General features: G+C 41.6%; 1 protein-coding gene across 1 annotated transcript; it reads right to left on the minus strand.

Moving 5' to 3' along the window:
• Positions 1-1,835: 1,835 nt before the first annotated feature.
• clul1 (clusterin-like 1 (retinal)) lies at positions 1,836-4,808 on the minus strand. The gene is made up of 8 exons (XM_076097281.1): positions 4,706-4,808; positions 4,275-4,423; positions 4,014-4,184; positions 3,257-3,698; positions 2,777-2,899; positions 2,486-2,700; positions 2,059-2,237; positions 1,836-1,851 (listed from the first exon to the last, which is right to left on the minus strand). Exons 1-8 carry the CDS (start codon positions 4,806-4,808, stop codon positions 1,836-1,838), a joined length of 1,398 nt encoding a protein of 465 aa, XP_075953396.1.
• Positions 4,809-15,736: the final 10,928 nt, after the last annotated feature.

Genomic DNA, 15,736 nt, shown 5'->3' on the forward strand with positions numbered 1-15,736 from the left:
GGGAAGACAATGTCTTCTGAAGTAGAGGGTTGTCCCCTTTATACCCCGGGGACAAATATGTGGGGGAGTGTCCAACTGTGCAGATTGGTGCTGGTGTGTTAAACTCTGGGAACCCTGCTAATCAGAATAATTCATATGAACTGGCCACAACACTGTGATGAAAATAAGAGGGATCGTCTTCTAATTTAAAATCAAATGGCTTCTTACAGATTTTTTTTTTAAACTTTTTTAGATGATACATTTCCCCTTTCTCTTCCAATTCCCCCCTTTTTGTTTTATTTTACACACAGTTCTCTGATATTGGAGTCAAGATCTTTTGTAAGTGCGAGTTTGGTTTGAAAATGTAGGTCGATAGGTTATGTTTTTGAAGCGACCAACGACTGGGGTTGAATTGTCAAGTATGCGCCGATGCGTCTGCAAAGCTTTGATGGAGAAGGTGTGAGGTGAAGTAAACGGCTACTTCATGGATGGACGAATGTACTGAGAGATCGATGTACATAAAGTATGAGCAGAAAGATGTATTTTCAGCACGTGTGATCAGGTGGATGAATGAGAACATGTGAAGACCGTGTTAAACACCTTACAGATTATGTTTAATACGGTCACTTGAATGGCAAATCACGTCGATTTTATATCCTTTTTATTTTTAAATTTAAACAGGGCCTTGAAATCATAAAGAGGTATTTTGATAATCTACACATGCGGAAGCATTTTTCCTGTTTAACATTTTATAAATGTTTTGACATTTCAGCTGTGAAAAAGAAATTAGCATCTTGTCTTTTTGTTTGGTGCACATTTCTGAATGCTGTAACGTATTTCTCCTTCTGTCGCGCACATCCACACAGTTTAACGTAGCAGAGCCTGGTGGATGGTCTAGAAATCATCGTGCAAATCATAGACACAGCTGTTGTATATTTGTTCTGTTCTTCTCAGTAAAATCCCACCAAACTATGACTTAATGCACCGTCGATGTTTATTCCAAAGCAACAACGACAACAAAAATGATTTTAATTTGTAAATGCAACTCTGCAAAATCAACCAGTGATCTTTTACAGAACGGAAAGTGTGAAGTGGTATTTGCCTGTGACGAGTTCCCCTTTATGGTTTTCTTACCTCGATTCCCAGTTGTAGAGACGAAACAAACGCGTTGCGCACACTGTGGTCACGTCAGGGATTTAGAGCTTTTCTAGGTGTTGAGAATATACGAGTCCAATAACAAGTTCTTCGAGGTACTTTAACTGTCTGTCCAGCAGTAATGAGATGAGGAATCCGAGGAGATGTAAAGGCATCTTCTTATTGTCATTCAATAAGTGAGCTTAAAGATCGGACAAAGATGTGAACTTTTTTCTTTTCTTTCTGTGCGTCACTCACAAGAACCTAATATGTGATTGTTCCTAAAGATGGGACTTGAACAAGTGGGGAGATGATAATGAAATAACTGAGACTGGTAACTAATATGATTTTGTACAGAAAAAAATAAAAGTTTTACTCAAAGGTTTCCTTGAACTCTCTTGTTCTTGAGAAGCGACGTTTCGTGGTACAAAACTCGACCACCAAGAAGCCGAGAAAGACATTTGTAATTCACTCAAGACTCTTGTAGAACACATCTGCATTTCACCCGTCTTCTATTTGTTTTTATTTATGTACACTATTTGACAACAGGTATGATGTACATTTTCTTATTTTTTTCATTTAATAAATAGCACTGATTGCTGTCGTTCAATTGTTGTGTGTTTACATTTCAACAAGATTATGCCGACTATACAGGACGACGAGCTAGTTTTTTTTTACACAAAGGAAGTGCTGGTAGAAGTTTAGAAGAGGAGACAGTGGGTTTATTCATCCTCGTCCCTGTAAAGAAAGAGGGTATCACGGTAAATATTAGAACATGGCAACCAAAACCCAGAAAAATTGAGCACTTTTGCATGAAGCTCTGGATCTAATGACAACTTGGGCCTTCCCCCCCCCCCCCCCCCCCCCCCCCCCCATCTACAGTAGAAGGACAAGAGATTGGAGAGAGATGATGGATGTCACAGTGAAGCTCATTAATGTTCTCACCTGAACATCTCCTTGTACTTGTTCAGAGCCTCCTGAGCCACATACTGGATGAAGGCGGGGTCCCGCAGCTCCAGCTCCCCAGGAACAGAGAGGAGAAGTGGGGGAGAGTTCAGGATGTTGACCTCCACTCTGGTCTCGGTCTCTGATGCGTTCTGTTCGTCGTGGCTCTTTGGCGCCACCTGGAGAGTGGAAGAGGTCACCTGTTACACCAACCAAACATCAGTCTCCAATGTTAGATGTTGACTAAACGTTTTCCACACTTATCTAAAAGATGTTTCTCTCCACCTTGACTGTTTGTTTATTTTATATTTGTTTATTATGTGTACATTTTAATAATTTATCATCTGTAACTGGTGACTCCCTGAAGACTTTATTTCACCGTCTCAATCATATTGTTATTCTGCCTTTTAATTCATTTCCTTCTCACCGTGGTGATGCGGAAGATGTTTTCAGGAATGCTGCTGTTGATCACATTCTGAGCCACCCAGCTGAATTCAGTCGCCATGCTGCTCAGCCAGTTGACCGTTTCGTCAGTGTGGCGCCAGACAATAGACAAGATCTCGTTGTACTGCTCCTTGGACACATCCAGCAGCTGGGAAACCTCGTCCAGCTCCACGTGCAGCTCCCGAACACTGGGGCACTCTGGAGACAAGAGGAGGAGGAGCGGTCAGAGGAGGTGCTGAGGTCAAACACAGCTGTGATGGAGGTGGTGCTTCACCTGTGAGCAGAGGCCCCTGGCAGGCCTCACACTGGCTCTGCAGCTGCCAGCACTCTGACGTCTGCTTGCGAAGGTCTCTGCACAACTTCCTGTTCTGCAGGAAACGCGGGAAACTTTCCCTCACTACACCAAACAGAAAGATGTTCAGCAGTTAGATTTGTGGTCTTTATTGATTTGCATTGTGTGAAGATGTTTGTTGTTAAATCTAAATATTAGTGACACGCACTGAATCGCATCTCTGTAGTATACTGCTTTTGAAATATGAAAAGTTAGCACCTCGAAACTCTAACCCAGTAGTCCTCCACCATGTGCCACTGAAGCCAAATACTTTGCAGGTTTGCATTCAACCCAATAATGGCAGCAGCTGGAATTATAAATCTTAGTCAACTAAGACCAAAACTACCGATTAGTCGACAATCGATTGGTCGATTAGACATATTTGGGCCTCGCTGGCGTCAACTCGCCGCCGCTTCCCACTACCTTTCTTCTTCTTTTCCTCCACTGCCACGTGGATGTCATCAAACGCCTGGGTCACCACAGCTCCAAACTCCTCCACCACGCTCTTGCCGAAGTCAAAGAAGGAGTCCAGCACCTCCTCCAGTCCCGCACCCTGCAGGAAGCCCGAGTCCCGTCCGGCGTCGGAGAGATCGGTGGCGTCGGCCTCCTCCGTCAGGACGTCGCTGTCGTTCAGGAAGGCTCTCTGGAGGACTTCGTCCAGCCTGCTGCGCATCCTGGAGACCAGGGCCACGCTGCGGCTCACCAGCAGGCCGACCCTGCCGGTCAGGCGGTTGAAGGAGTCCTCGATGCGGTCAACCTCGGTGTCGGTGTCGTCGGGGCCCTGATTCACCAGGATGTCCCCCGCATCTGTGCGAGGCTCCCGGGGGCCAAAGCGCCTGGACACTCTGCGGAAAAAGTTATCCACCTGCAGTATGAGAAGTATACGAGGTGAGTTTATTTTAATATTGTGTAGGGTGTGTGGTTGACAACCTGGGGGTCACAAGATGATTACTGGGGTTCATATATACGACATTTGAAGGGACCACAAGCAAAAAAAGGTTGTGGAACGACTGGTCTAAAGGAAAATACATGTTTGCAATACAAAATTGTGCTGCTGTCATTCATCACAAATGCATACAGGTGTTTTTATCTTTCAGTTGGCAGCCACACAATTGTATTATATGTGGCTGCAAAGAGTTTGGAGGTAAGAGCACAAAAGTCCGAGCTGTAGTTTTCATACCTTGGCTTGGAAAATGCCAAATCCTCTGCGGCAGGTGGAGGTGTAGAAGGTCTTACAGGCGTCCTCCAGACAGGGTCTGCACTCCACCCACTCAGACTGCAGGGAGTCTTTGCACTGCTCCTCCGCCTCCTCCAGCTTCTCAGTCACCTCCTGAGCCAGTTGGTCTGCCTCCTGGTGGCAGAGAGGGAAACATGTTTCATGAACTTGCTTTGCTTTCTGTCTGCCTTTCTTTCTTCAGGGAAAGTTTCGTGTTGGTCTTGCCTTCTTCTTGTCACTGCTGTGTCGGAGGGACTTCATGAGGTGTTCATGCTTCTGCTCGTTCCTCCACATCACCTCCCTCATCTGCTTCACCCCATACAGAGCTCTCCTCACCTCCTCATCCACCAGTTTCTCACCATCCAGAGACAGCTCTGAGAGATGGAGGGAGAAAAATAACCTGGGTGAGATGTTTTAATGAACACTTAAGTTGACAAAAACTATCAAAACAGCTGCAAAACATCTGTATTTACTGTTTGTATCAGATGACACAAACTTCAAGAGAGAGAAATAGTGTCACATGTTGACACTGGTTGCATTTTAGAGACATTTGCTGAGGGACTGCTGATAAAAAGTTACTTTAAACTCATGCATAACATCCCACATTCCCTCAAAGATAAGCAAAGACACATTTAGGTTCCTCTGTGCTGACTCACGTGTTAAGGTGTCCTCGGAGACGCCAGTGGGTTGGTCCTCTGGGGCAGAATAAAGGACCCCCAGCGTCGCCACCAGAACAACCAAACCGAGCAGCAGCTTCATTCTTGAGCTCAGAGCTTTTGGAACGTTAAAAAAAACGACAAGCGATGATGATGATGACGACACATACACAAACCGAGGAAACAAAAGCAACAGGTGCTTTCTAGTCTGCTCCAGAAAGCTAATAGGATTTGAGCTTGAGCGTAAATAGACATCAATTCTGTACATGGTCTTAAGTAGGTTTGCCACTAGGTGGTGCTACACATCTGTTTAGACATAAGAAACTAGTGCATGTCAGATAATGACTTCATTTTATGATACATTTAGTAATCCTGCAGTAATACCAGTGTTACATAAAAGTTATTATTCCATCTGATTTTGAACTTTAAATCAGACATCTGTGGCGTAATGTGAGAGAATATTTAGACTAGAGCATTTAGTTTGTTCTTAATCTGATTGTTTGCATTGCTTGAAAACTTGACAAACTGTGTTTCTGTCTGGACTATCTGCACCGTCAGGCTCCATCAAGTCACAGAAGCTGATATCATGTCGTGTTCACATGTTCATTTAGTAACCAGTAAACAAGCTCAACTCACCTGCCCCAGTTCAGCCACACGAGGAGTTACACAGATTGGCATCCAGCAGGGATTTACAGTAAATGCGGATGTACTGTCTGATGTCGTTAAGGGTTTAAGCTGCTGGTACAATCAGCTCTATTTTATCCTGCTCTCAACAAATCAAGCTGTTGTTTCTAACGGACAACAGTCATATAATCTAATCATGAATGTATAATTATGAATTGTAAATAAATGTAAAGTAGCACAAATTGATGAGACTGATGTTGCAGTAACCATGACAATATTAATCCAAAACATGTCTTTAAAGTAGCAAGAAAACACGACGAGCACTTCAAACGATGATAACATTAATTTATCAAACTAACATTCATTATAATAACATCTTATTAAAAACAAAACATGATTCTAATAAAATAATCGACTCAAGTTAAATACAAACTACACGGTTATGATGACTAATCCCAAAAGGAGCAGAAAAGGCCCAAAGTGACCATCACAACAGAGGAACTCACCAGCAGATGACTGAAGGTGCTTCTCCACCGGCAGGAATAAACAAAGAGCTCTGCGTGGACAGTCGGCGGGAAGTTTGTGTGGACCTGACCAGATCTATTTGTGCTCCTTCCACTCCAGCTTCATCCGATTACAGTCTTTGATGTCTGTTAATCCGGAGAGGTTTGTTTTGCACAAGAGGTTGCTTAGTCATGTCAGACATGTTTACACTGAGGAAACATGTCTGTATTTGATACACGTCATCATATGGACAAATGTCTGTTTCTTGATTTTGGGGACATCTGCCCCTTTTAATCCTTACATGCAGAGAAGGCGTGTCATCACAGCACTTTACAGCACAGTGTTTCTGGCATTTGATTGATGAGGGAATTAGTCAGAGTGGGATTATTATGGTGAACCTGTTGGACATGAGCCATGTGTTGACCTCATGAGAGCAGAGCTGCATCCTTTTGACACATAAGCTACTGTATATAAGCAACCAACCCATAATAGCTGAGCCATTCTTTTTAGGTGATTGGTAACTTCAGTCTGTCATGTATAAATGAACACCAGCTATTCTTAGATCTGTATCTTTAGTCAAAGGAAACATTCCTCCCAGTAGGTAGCTGTTTAGCATCTCCACTCCTGGAATGTGAGGGGCTACTTGGGGTGAAAGGGTTCCTCTGTCCCCATCTCTTCACTGGTGCCCCATCGCCCTCAAAAATGTGCCCTCTTTGCATTCTGTGACCCAGAAAATAGGGTCCTCAGTGGATAATAATCAAAACCAGCTAGCGCTTCAGCTCAGTCCGCAGCCTCGTTGACACCTTCAACACCTGGTTCCTATAACACTGCAGGGAGAAATGTTCTCCCGCGGTTTACTTAAACGTAAAACAGTTGACAACAAAAAAAAAGGGCCAGAGGCTACATGCACGCAATCTGAACGAATGTAAATCACAAAAAAAAAAGTGTTTCACACTGGTTGAACTTAAAATGAAATTTGTTGTTGATCTGATGTTACACAGTTGAGTTCTAAGGAGATTTATTATCTTCAAGGTGCAGCAGCAGGTCCATATAACCAGCTCACGATGTGGCCTCGTGTTAGGTTTTGTGTAACTGATCAAAGCGTCCCGTCCTGAACTGAAGAGATAAAAAGGTGCAGGGGATGAACTGCTTTAAAGAGACATGAAGTAATGGATGAAACAGTTAACGTCTGAGAGCTGTGTTGAGTTTTGTTAATTCCACAGAAAAGCTCAAAGGGGAATTTGGAGCAAATATTTCCGCAGTCTAAAACAAAACTAATGAGCATGCAACAAGTGAGCGAGGCGTGGAAACTCCAATTAAAAAGAGTAACAGTTATTGCATGAGGGATATTTTGCCTTTCAGCCAAATTCATGGTTAACAAACAGCAGATGTGAGGAATAAATATACTTTGGATTTTGTGTAATTGTCTTTGGACAATAATTAATATAATTAATTAATATATTTACAAAACATCACAGGACTATGTGTAATAAGAAAGGTGTCGCTCATTGTGACAAACCTATAGAGAATTACCGCCCCAGGCTGCGGAATTTTATAGCATCTTTCAGCTCATTTTGGTTTAATTGCCTCAAACTATAGTTGTTTTGGTTCAATCTCACCGCTCTTATCAGTGTTTTCAGCTGAAGCAGGCAGCTGTTTTCAGTGGTCACAGTTGAGGACAACCTGGTGAATAACTTGGAGCACCCAGCAGCTAAAGAGACAGATATTTTTCTCAGGAGTCGGTAGAGACGAAACAGAAAAATCTAAGGTAAAAGAGAAGGAATATTGGACTTCTGTTGATCAGGTGGCCAGAAACACAACTCCAAATGAATATTGACGTTGCTCCTTGTCTGCTGAAAGTGTAAATAGATAGAGAAAACATTCCTCAAGTCAACTTTACAGCTTGTTGCTGCCTCCACATTGCAAAAATAATGAATGTACTGTATGTAGATCCGTTGTGCAGGCTCAAAGAGGGTCTCCACTATTGGATTTAAATAGTCCAACATTTTGTAGTGTGAGTTTAAGTTATTTTTAGATGATCATGTATTCTAAATGCAAACCTGAATAAGAAACTAGAGAAGTAAGTCTCAAACCTGTTAAAAGTATAAAGTCTGGGGCTGCTGAACCAATAGAAAACAGCGATTGTTGTTCCTTAAATTCAACTCATTTTCAGTAACAAGTGTAACATTGAAGCATGGTGCACGTAACACAGCTAGCTAGCTAATTCCACATGGTTACAGACAAAAGGCGGAACAAAGTTCTTTCCTACACTGTGACAACAAGTGTGTGGATGGATTTGCTTTTAGTCACGACTGCAAAAACTCAGCTCAGTAAGACCGTGAATTGCTGTAAGTTGGTTCAGTTTCTACAGAAGTTAGCCTGCTACAAGGGTCACAATGTCAACGGTGCACATAGAATGTAAGGGTTTCAATGGCAATGTTCTTCTGTCTATTTCTATGGTTTTAAGATTCCAGTTTTTGGATTTGGGAGAGAGTTGATCATGTTTAGTAATATTTGTGGACTGTCTTAGTCCATATAGCATTCATTTAGAAAATGGGAATGTTTTATTTTTGTTTTACAAGAATATATCAAAGCACAACAGGGCTGCTTTTATTTTGGCATCTACAACCCCAAATAATGCGCAAGTAGCAGGAACCTGTTTTAAGTTGTATACCTCAAGGATGTGCTCCAACTTCAAACACCAACAATCGAAACAAACGCAGGCAAATGCGCGCGCACAGGCACACACGCACACACACACACGCACACACACACACACACACACACACACACACACACACACACACACACACACAATATCAGGGGTGCAGACGGTGCGCACAGATGAGGGAACACGTGGTTTCTCCGAGCAGCACCACTTCCTCTCACGTTTGGATTCCTTCACTTTTTGAGTTTCTCCGGTTACTGCTGCGGGTACCACCAGAGTGCTGAGGCGGACTAGGATACACCCTCACCCCAGCATCCCTCCAGACTACCAGATAAATAACAAGATAGTTTTCTCTCTTGCTCTGGGAACTCCTGCTTACTAGTCCGTTCCTCAGTTACCTGCTGCACTTCGGGAGATCGTCCCCGGTGTGAGGACTCACGGATGGAGCTTTGAATTCTCATTTCTCTCTACTCCAACAAACTGTGGATTTTTGGATACTCGCAGATCCAAGGTGCTGTGCGCTCAAAGGGAGCTTTTGGGCAAATGCCATTGCGATGCTGTGGATGTGACTTCAAACAACAACAGCTTCACAACGGTAGAGTCCTGTAAACCACAATGAAAGGTAGGCTCCCTCAGAGGAGACAGAAAGACAGAAATTAACTGAAGCACACGCCACAGTTTTCATTGATCATTATTTGATCTATTTTCTGCTCGTGCATTATTCCTGTTGCACTTTTCTTTTGTCACTTTTCTGCCTCTTTCTCTCAGTCTGAGACGAGAGGAATGCGTGGGCTTCATCTCTCGTCTGACATCTGGTTTCAATTAAGTTTCTCTGCTTGGGATTGTTTTGCATCTGGCTGCTGCTGCTGCTGCTGCTGCTGCTGCACATCAAACACTAACCTACACTCACAGAACTATTGACAACAGAGCAAAACAAAAATACACATGACATAACTTCATCAAGACAGCAACTCTAAATGTGTTTAGTAGTCCAATGTAACGTCATTTCTGCCTTAAAGTGCTTTTCTATGTTAAACACTTGTACACGTCGGATCAAAAGTTTGGCTTAATGAAATAAGAAGCAGCTGAAGGAAACACTGATTCAGTTTAACTCTCGTGCATGAACGGCTTTATTGTGGTGGGCTATAACTGCGCGCGCGCATGCTCACCCGCCAACCGGACCCTTAATCCAATGATTTGCTCCCTTTCAACGCATTAGTGAATACAACAGACCCCAAAGTGTGCGAGTCATGGTGGTCATTGGTTAACAACTCATGAATTAAAATAAAGGTTTATTTTTGGTTTGCCAGATGTGATTCTCAGATGCCAGATGTTTTGGATGTTGCTAAATTAACATCGTGCATGGCATTCTCACCCACTCACAAAGGCTCTTGGTCCAGTATTACATTGAATGAGCACTACATGACTCCTGCCGCCTAGTGGTCCATTTTAGAAGATGAACACAAAGCTTTGCATTGTGGAGATGAATATGAACAACTCTTTGCTCTCACAGTCCATCTTTAATGTGACTGCCATGTTAGCCACTTCCTGTTGCTCCTGTACAGTGAGAGGCAATGGGACTTCTGTAGGACCAGCATGCACCTGGGAGGGTCGACTGTAGCTTTTAACAGAGCTACAGAGGTGGCAGCAACCATGCTTTCTTTATTACTTCTTCACTTCATTGCTAATTATAGATACACCACAAGAAAAAAACAGAAGAACTGATTGAGCTTGTTATCAGAAAGTCCTCTTAACTTTTCCACTGTCCACTGATGAAGGCCATGATATGTGGTTAAAAGCTCTGGAAAAAGCTCAGGACATTGTTATAATGATTGTTTGTCACACTGCAAACACTTAATGTATGAACAACAGACTTCTTTTGACTACATAAAGTGTATTCCTGTGGTGCATCAGTGGCCCTCTGATGTTAAACTTGTTTGATTTTGATTATTGACTAATAGTCAATAATAATAGTCAATAATAATAATAATAATAGTCACTGCAGAGACAAACACTAATATGTTACAGGAAGCAGAAAGCATAACAGTCAGTAGTAATATTCATAAAACATATTGACATATTGCAGTAAGTCATCAGTCCCAGTGAGCACTCACTGACAAAATGTCTACGTTAAAGCTGAGCTAAATTTGGTCAGAATGTTACAGTTCTGGTTATTATAACAATAGTTTCAACAGCATTTTAAAGACTATAATTAGTAATTAACCAACAGTTACGTGTAATTAAGACGGATAAATGCTGTTCACTTATTGACAAAATTTAGCCCGGTTTTAACAACGATGCCTAGACATCTTTTGACCTGCAAAATGACCAAATCAGTGCTCGCTGGGATCCATTCCAGTGGTGTTGAGCAATCCCTCTTGGGAGTTATGGCCCCACAGCAGCAAAATTCAACCGAAATAACACAGAGTTTAACTCATTAATCTATTTTCCAATCCACTCTGTTTTCAACCCTTTTGGCAAAAAGCAATGAACTCCATTTCCCCGAATGGCTCTTGAAAAGCCAAGCGGACTTACGGTAACATCACCATTGTAATGGGACACAGACAAGTTGCTTGGAAACAAAAACAGGAAACTGAGTATTGGGGTTGTTGGGAAAGGCAGATTCCTCAAGTAAGATGTGGTTTCTGATTATTTACAACTGTTTGGATTGTTCTCGTCATCTCTTAACTCGCTCTGCTTTCCTTCAGAGATGTCGGCTCAAAAGTCCCGGTGATTTCTCACAGGTTTAAAATCAAGAACAGTCCTATTAACCTCAGGAGACATGCAATACACCACGAATAAGACAATGTCCCATCCGCATGATTTCATTCTACACTTCTTATATTGCCACACCTAGCTATTGGCATTTTATAACAGATTTTTTTTGAGTTTGGGTCGTATCTTTTTTTTTTCTTCCTGGCCATGGATGATGACGCAGGAAAAAAAAGCTATGATTCAGCAAAGTACTTTCCCACAGAAGTAAGAGCTGCTTGAAAGGAGTGGACGCTCAGGGGCCCGTCAGGTCATGGGAGTAATCCCACCAAGTACAGGAAAAAGAGAGTTTACTTAAGAGAGCTGAGCTAATCAGAGCAAGACGGGGTGTATTTTTATTTTGAAAGGAGCTGTTTTTAACATTCTGAACATTAATATAGCAGCAAACATCAATTATCTATGTAAAGATATGGTGGAATAGAGTCTACCTGAGCAGAGAATAAAGTCGCACTCCCCCTGTGTGTTGTTGACAAAGGGTCGGCCACAAGTGCCTTTAATGCATATTCGTGCATGTGAGCGTGCCTCACTGGGTAGCTCACAGACGTTGCTCTGCAATGCTCTCATATGGCGGTTACAGCTGATTGTCGTGGAAGAGTAGTGTCCAAACTCTGGTTCAGATAAACACTGTTAGCGCTGTTAGTTTTCACTGTAAGCGCTGTTAGCACCGTTAGCTTTTAGCCGCCATCTCGCCATCAACATGTTCAGGGCCGTTGAGAGGCAATCGAAATGCTCTCAATCTCAGATCTCTCACCTTTAACATTAAGCACTGCGCATAGAATGGCTTCAGTGGACTTCAACGCAGATGAAGCAAGTTGAAACATTTATATTTAAAAAGGACTAAATAAGACTAAAAGGATTGAAATTGATTGAGTAAGTTCATCCTTGACCTTGGAAACGGTAGATTGAGAAAAAATAGCCCATGTGCCACTTAACACTTTACTGGAGCTTTCAACAGCATTTCACTGTCTTCATCAGTAGAAACTCTCATCTACTGGAAAGTCAACATTGACTGCAGATTTCTTAGTGTGTAGTGTTGTGGAGTGGAGTTGAAAGTCCTTCACCCTTGGCATGCTCTCTGTTGGGGGGCTTTTCTCTGAGTGTCTGGAGGTAAATAGTCACACAGGATTGTTTATCCTCCTCCAAGGTGGCGTGATTACATGTGATTCTGTGTGACGTGGGATACACTGCTTAAGCCTGAGTAAATGTAATGTTACTGCAGTTTTTTTGTATGTCTCTCTCCATGTACACACGCCGTGCCAAGAGCTTCTCCGATGGGATTTATGTTGTAATAAACATGTATTTAAGTAAGGACAACTGAGGCTTCTTGTACTGTTGTCCCAGCATGAACACATATATCCTTAACAAAGAAAACAATATTATTTCAAATGCATCATAAGAAAAGATTTTCACAAGACATGTTGATGTGATAATATGAAGTAGTGTGCCAGTTTCTCTGTTTTTATTGTCTGGATGCATTATGTCTTTGTAGTTTCATAACTCATCATATCTTTAATTGATTATTAATTCCTTTATTTCTTTGTTCTCCCTCCAGACGATTTTGCCGATGAGGAGGAGGTGCAGTCCTTTGGTTATAAGAGGTTTGGTGAGTATCAAGTGACTTCTTGACTTCCAGCTGTGATCCTTCACTGGTTCGTATCCCTTATGGTACATCAGTGATGTCAATTCTCCAAATGGTTATGTAAAGAATATTTTCTAATATAATTCAATATTTATCTTGGCGGTAGTAATTCACAAGGTTAAAAGAAGGCCACACCTCATTTCCCGGAAACAAACTTATTTTTGGCTGCTGCTTTCATGTTCAGTTCACCGTTACCGCAGCATCCTGGGTGTTCCCGACTAGTTGCCTGACTTTGCAACCTTATCAGCATCTCAGTGTGCTTTTGCTTCACTCAGCACAAAACTACACATAACAACTTGGTCTAAAACCAACAAAACTCTGTTTAGAAATGGGTCAATGCTGATTTCCTTTTCTTCAAGTGTATCTGGTTCTCAGATCCAAATTTGTTCCAGACAAGTTCGTAATCTCACTCTTTCATCAGGCAATACAAGTTATACCCATTGACCAGATGTTGGTACCTTCTCCAGCTGTGTGTAGCACTTTCTAAAATGTTACATTAACAAATTCCTTGAGTTTGAGCACGTCTCCTGACACAAGCCACGGTCATTTCCACCAGGAGAGGTTTTAGCAAAATATGTAAAACGTCTTATGACAACTAGCGCTGAGATATACTGTTACATTTCCGCATGAATAGTTATTCAAGAAGATTGATCATACGGTGCCTCTGGCCCATGTAGGTAGGTCAGAGTAATGTTACCAGCCACCACAGCGACAGGTTCAAGGTATTTTCACCTTGTGAGTCTGTGTGTGAGCCAGCCAGGTGTTTATGTGTCCGTCCGTCTGTCGACAGATTTTGTCACTTCGATTGCATCACAACTGTGCAAGATGCACGAAACTTTACAGGTGTGTCGTTGAGTTATATATGCATTATTATTAATGTGACAATAACTTACTCAAAGTGGTCATTGGGTGCTTTAAGTAAAGTGAAAAAAAACGTTATTAAATCGATGCAATAATCACATAATGAGGCATTATGAAAATATTATAATGTATAAAACTATGGGCATTATAACACATTATGATCCCTGTGGAAAAAAAGTTATTTATTTATATAAAAGGTAAATAGTGTTATAAAACATTATTTATATTTAGGAATTGATGCTTATAACTAAAATTACATTATAAGTATATTTAAAGTTCATTATAGACATCATAGAAAATCTTACCATATACTTCTAGTTTCTGTATTATACACCACCAATCTACCATAAACATTTGCTTAAATTCACTGTGTCCCACTGTTCATAGACACTGTTCCTGTTATTTACTGCTCACAGCTGTAGCTTTTCTCTCTGTGATAGCATGGCTTGTGAAGAACAATAATTTCAGTGTGATGTATTTCTCTCGATAACTTTCTCCTGCTTCTGTCCCAGAACAGAGATCAAGTTTCAACACTTTGAGATGAAACGGTCACAGTGGTCGCTCTGATTTAAGACGTGTTTTCGAGCATGTGTTTTATCCAGACACTCAGCAGTCGTACGTTAGGAAGTGTGGGTGCAGTAGGAGTCCACATTGTGTGTCATCACGATACATTTACACATGTGCACACATCTTGTATGTGTTTGTGTGTGTTTTTTCAACTATCTTTACAAGAAGAGGAGAGTTAAGATTTTTGGCTTCCAAAACAATTTTTAAATAATCCGTGTGATTCAGATAAGAATTAATGAACACATATCTGTACTTTTTACTCTCGCTACTTGACCTCTGGCTACTAAGCAGCTGCACGGGAGCAAAGGTTAAAGGAACACTCAACCAAAAATGTAGCTGTTGAGTATCAAATACTCACTGCTTGAAACATGTTAAAACATTCAGAGACGTCTCCATTAACACAACAACAACAAACTGTAACTGGTGAACCACATAGTTACTCCTTCTGTTCTGAAGCATCATTTGTTGTTTCTCAACTCATGTATTCAGGATTTCTTTTAAAAGCAATAGTTTTACATTTTAGGAATTATGCTTCTTGGCTTGGATGAGAAAATTGATACCACTCTTATGTCTGTGCATTAAGTATGGAGCTAGAGCAAGGAGGCAATTAGCCTAGCTTAGCATAAAGCCTGGAAACAGGGAGAAACAGGGAGAAACAGCTCGCCTGGTGTCACTATATCCTAACAATCTACCCATCTGTCCACTTCTTTGCAACATCTCCACCGCAGTGACAACAAGACACTCATAAGTCACTACATCTGCTTGTTTAACCCTAAAACTACAAATTGTAGTTTTACATTTCTATTTGTGTACAGAAGAAGAAACTAGATATAATGTGTCTATTAGTGAACTTTAGAGGTGCTGGAAAACCTACCCTTCAACCATGCTAGCTGTTTACCCCTGCTTCCGGATTTAATGCTAAGCTAAGCTAATTACCGCCTTGCCCCAGCTCCAAATGTAGCGCCGAGACATAAGAGTGATATCAATCTTCTCATCTCGCTCTCAGCAATTGAAAAAATAGAATTATATTAGTAATAGTATTTTCTAAAACCTTTAACTATTCCTTTCACATACTATCTGTCTGTGGCTTCCACACATACTTGTGTGCTGGCAGAGAAAATGTTCTATGCTTCTCGCGTGTCCTCAGTAAGGAGAGGAATGAAGTCCTTGACTCATTTTGACATCTGCTTTCCACAAGAGGTCTATTATCCCACTGAGAGTATGTCCAAACCTGAGAAGTTGCTGAGCCACTTCCTGTATCCACACTGGAAGTTTATTCAGTCCAAACCTATATACCCTGAGTGAGAGGTGGAGAGGGAGAAGGCATTGTTGGCCTTCAGGGTCTATGCTTGAGCTGTGCTGTGTCAGCAATGTGTCGAGGGAAGAGGGGGATGGA

The sequence above is a fragment of the Anarhichas minor genome, unplaced genomic scaffold (assembly GCF_050575085.1).
Source record: "Anarhichas minor isolate MPS153535 unplaced genomic scaffold, ASM5057508v1 ptg000024l, whole genome shotgun sequence".
Classification (NCBI taxonomy): Eukaryota; Metazoa; Chordata; class Actinopteri; order Perciformes; family Anarhichadidae; genus Anarhichas; species Anarhichas minor.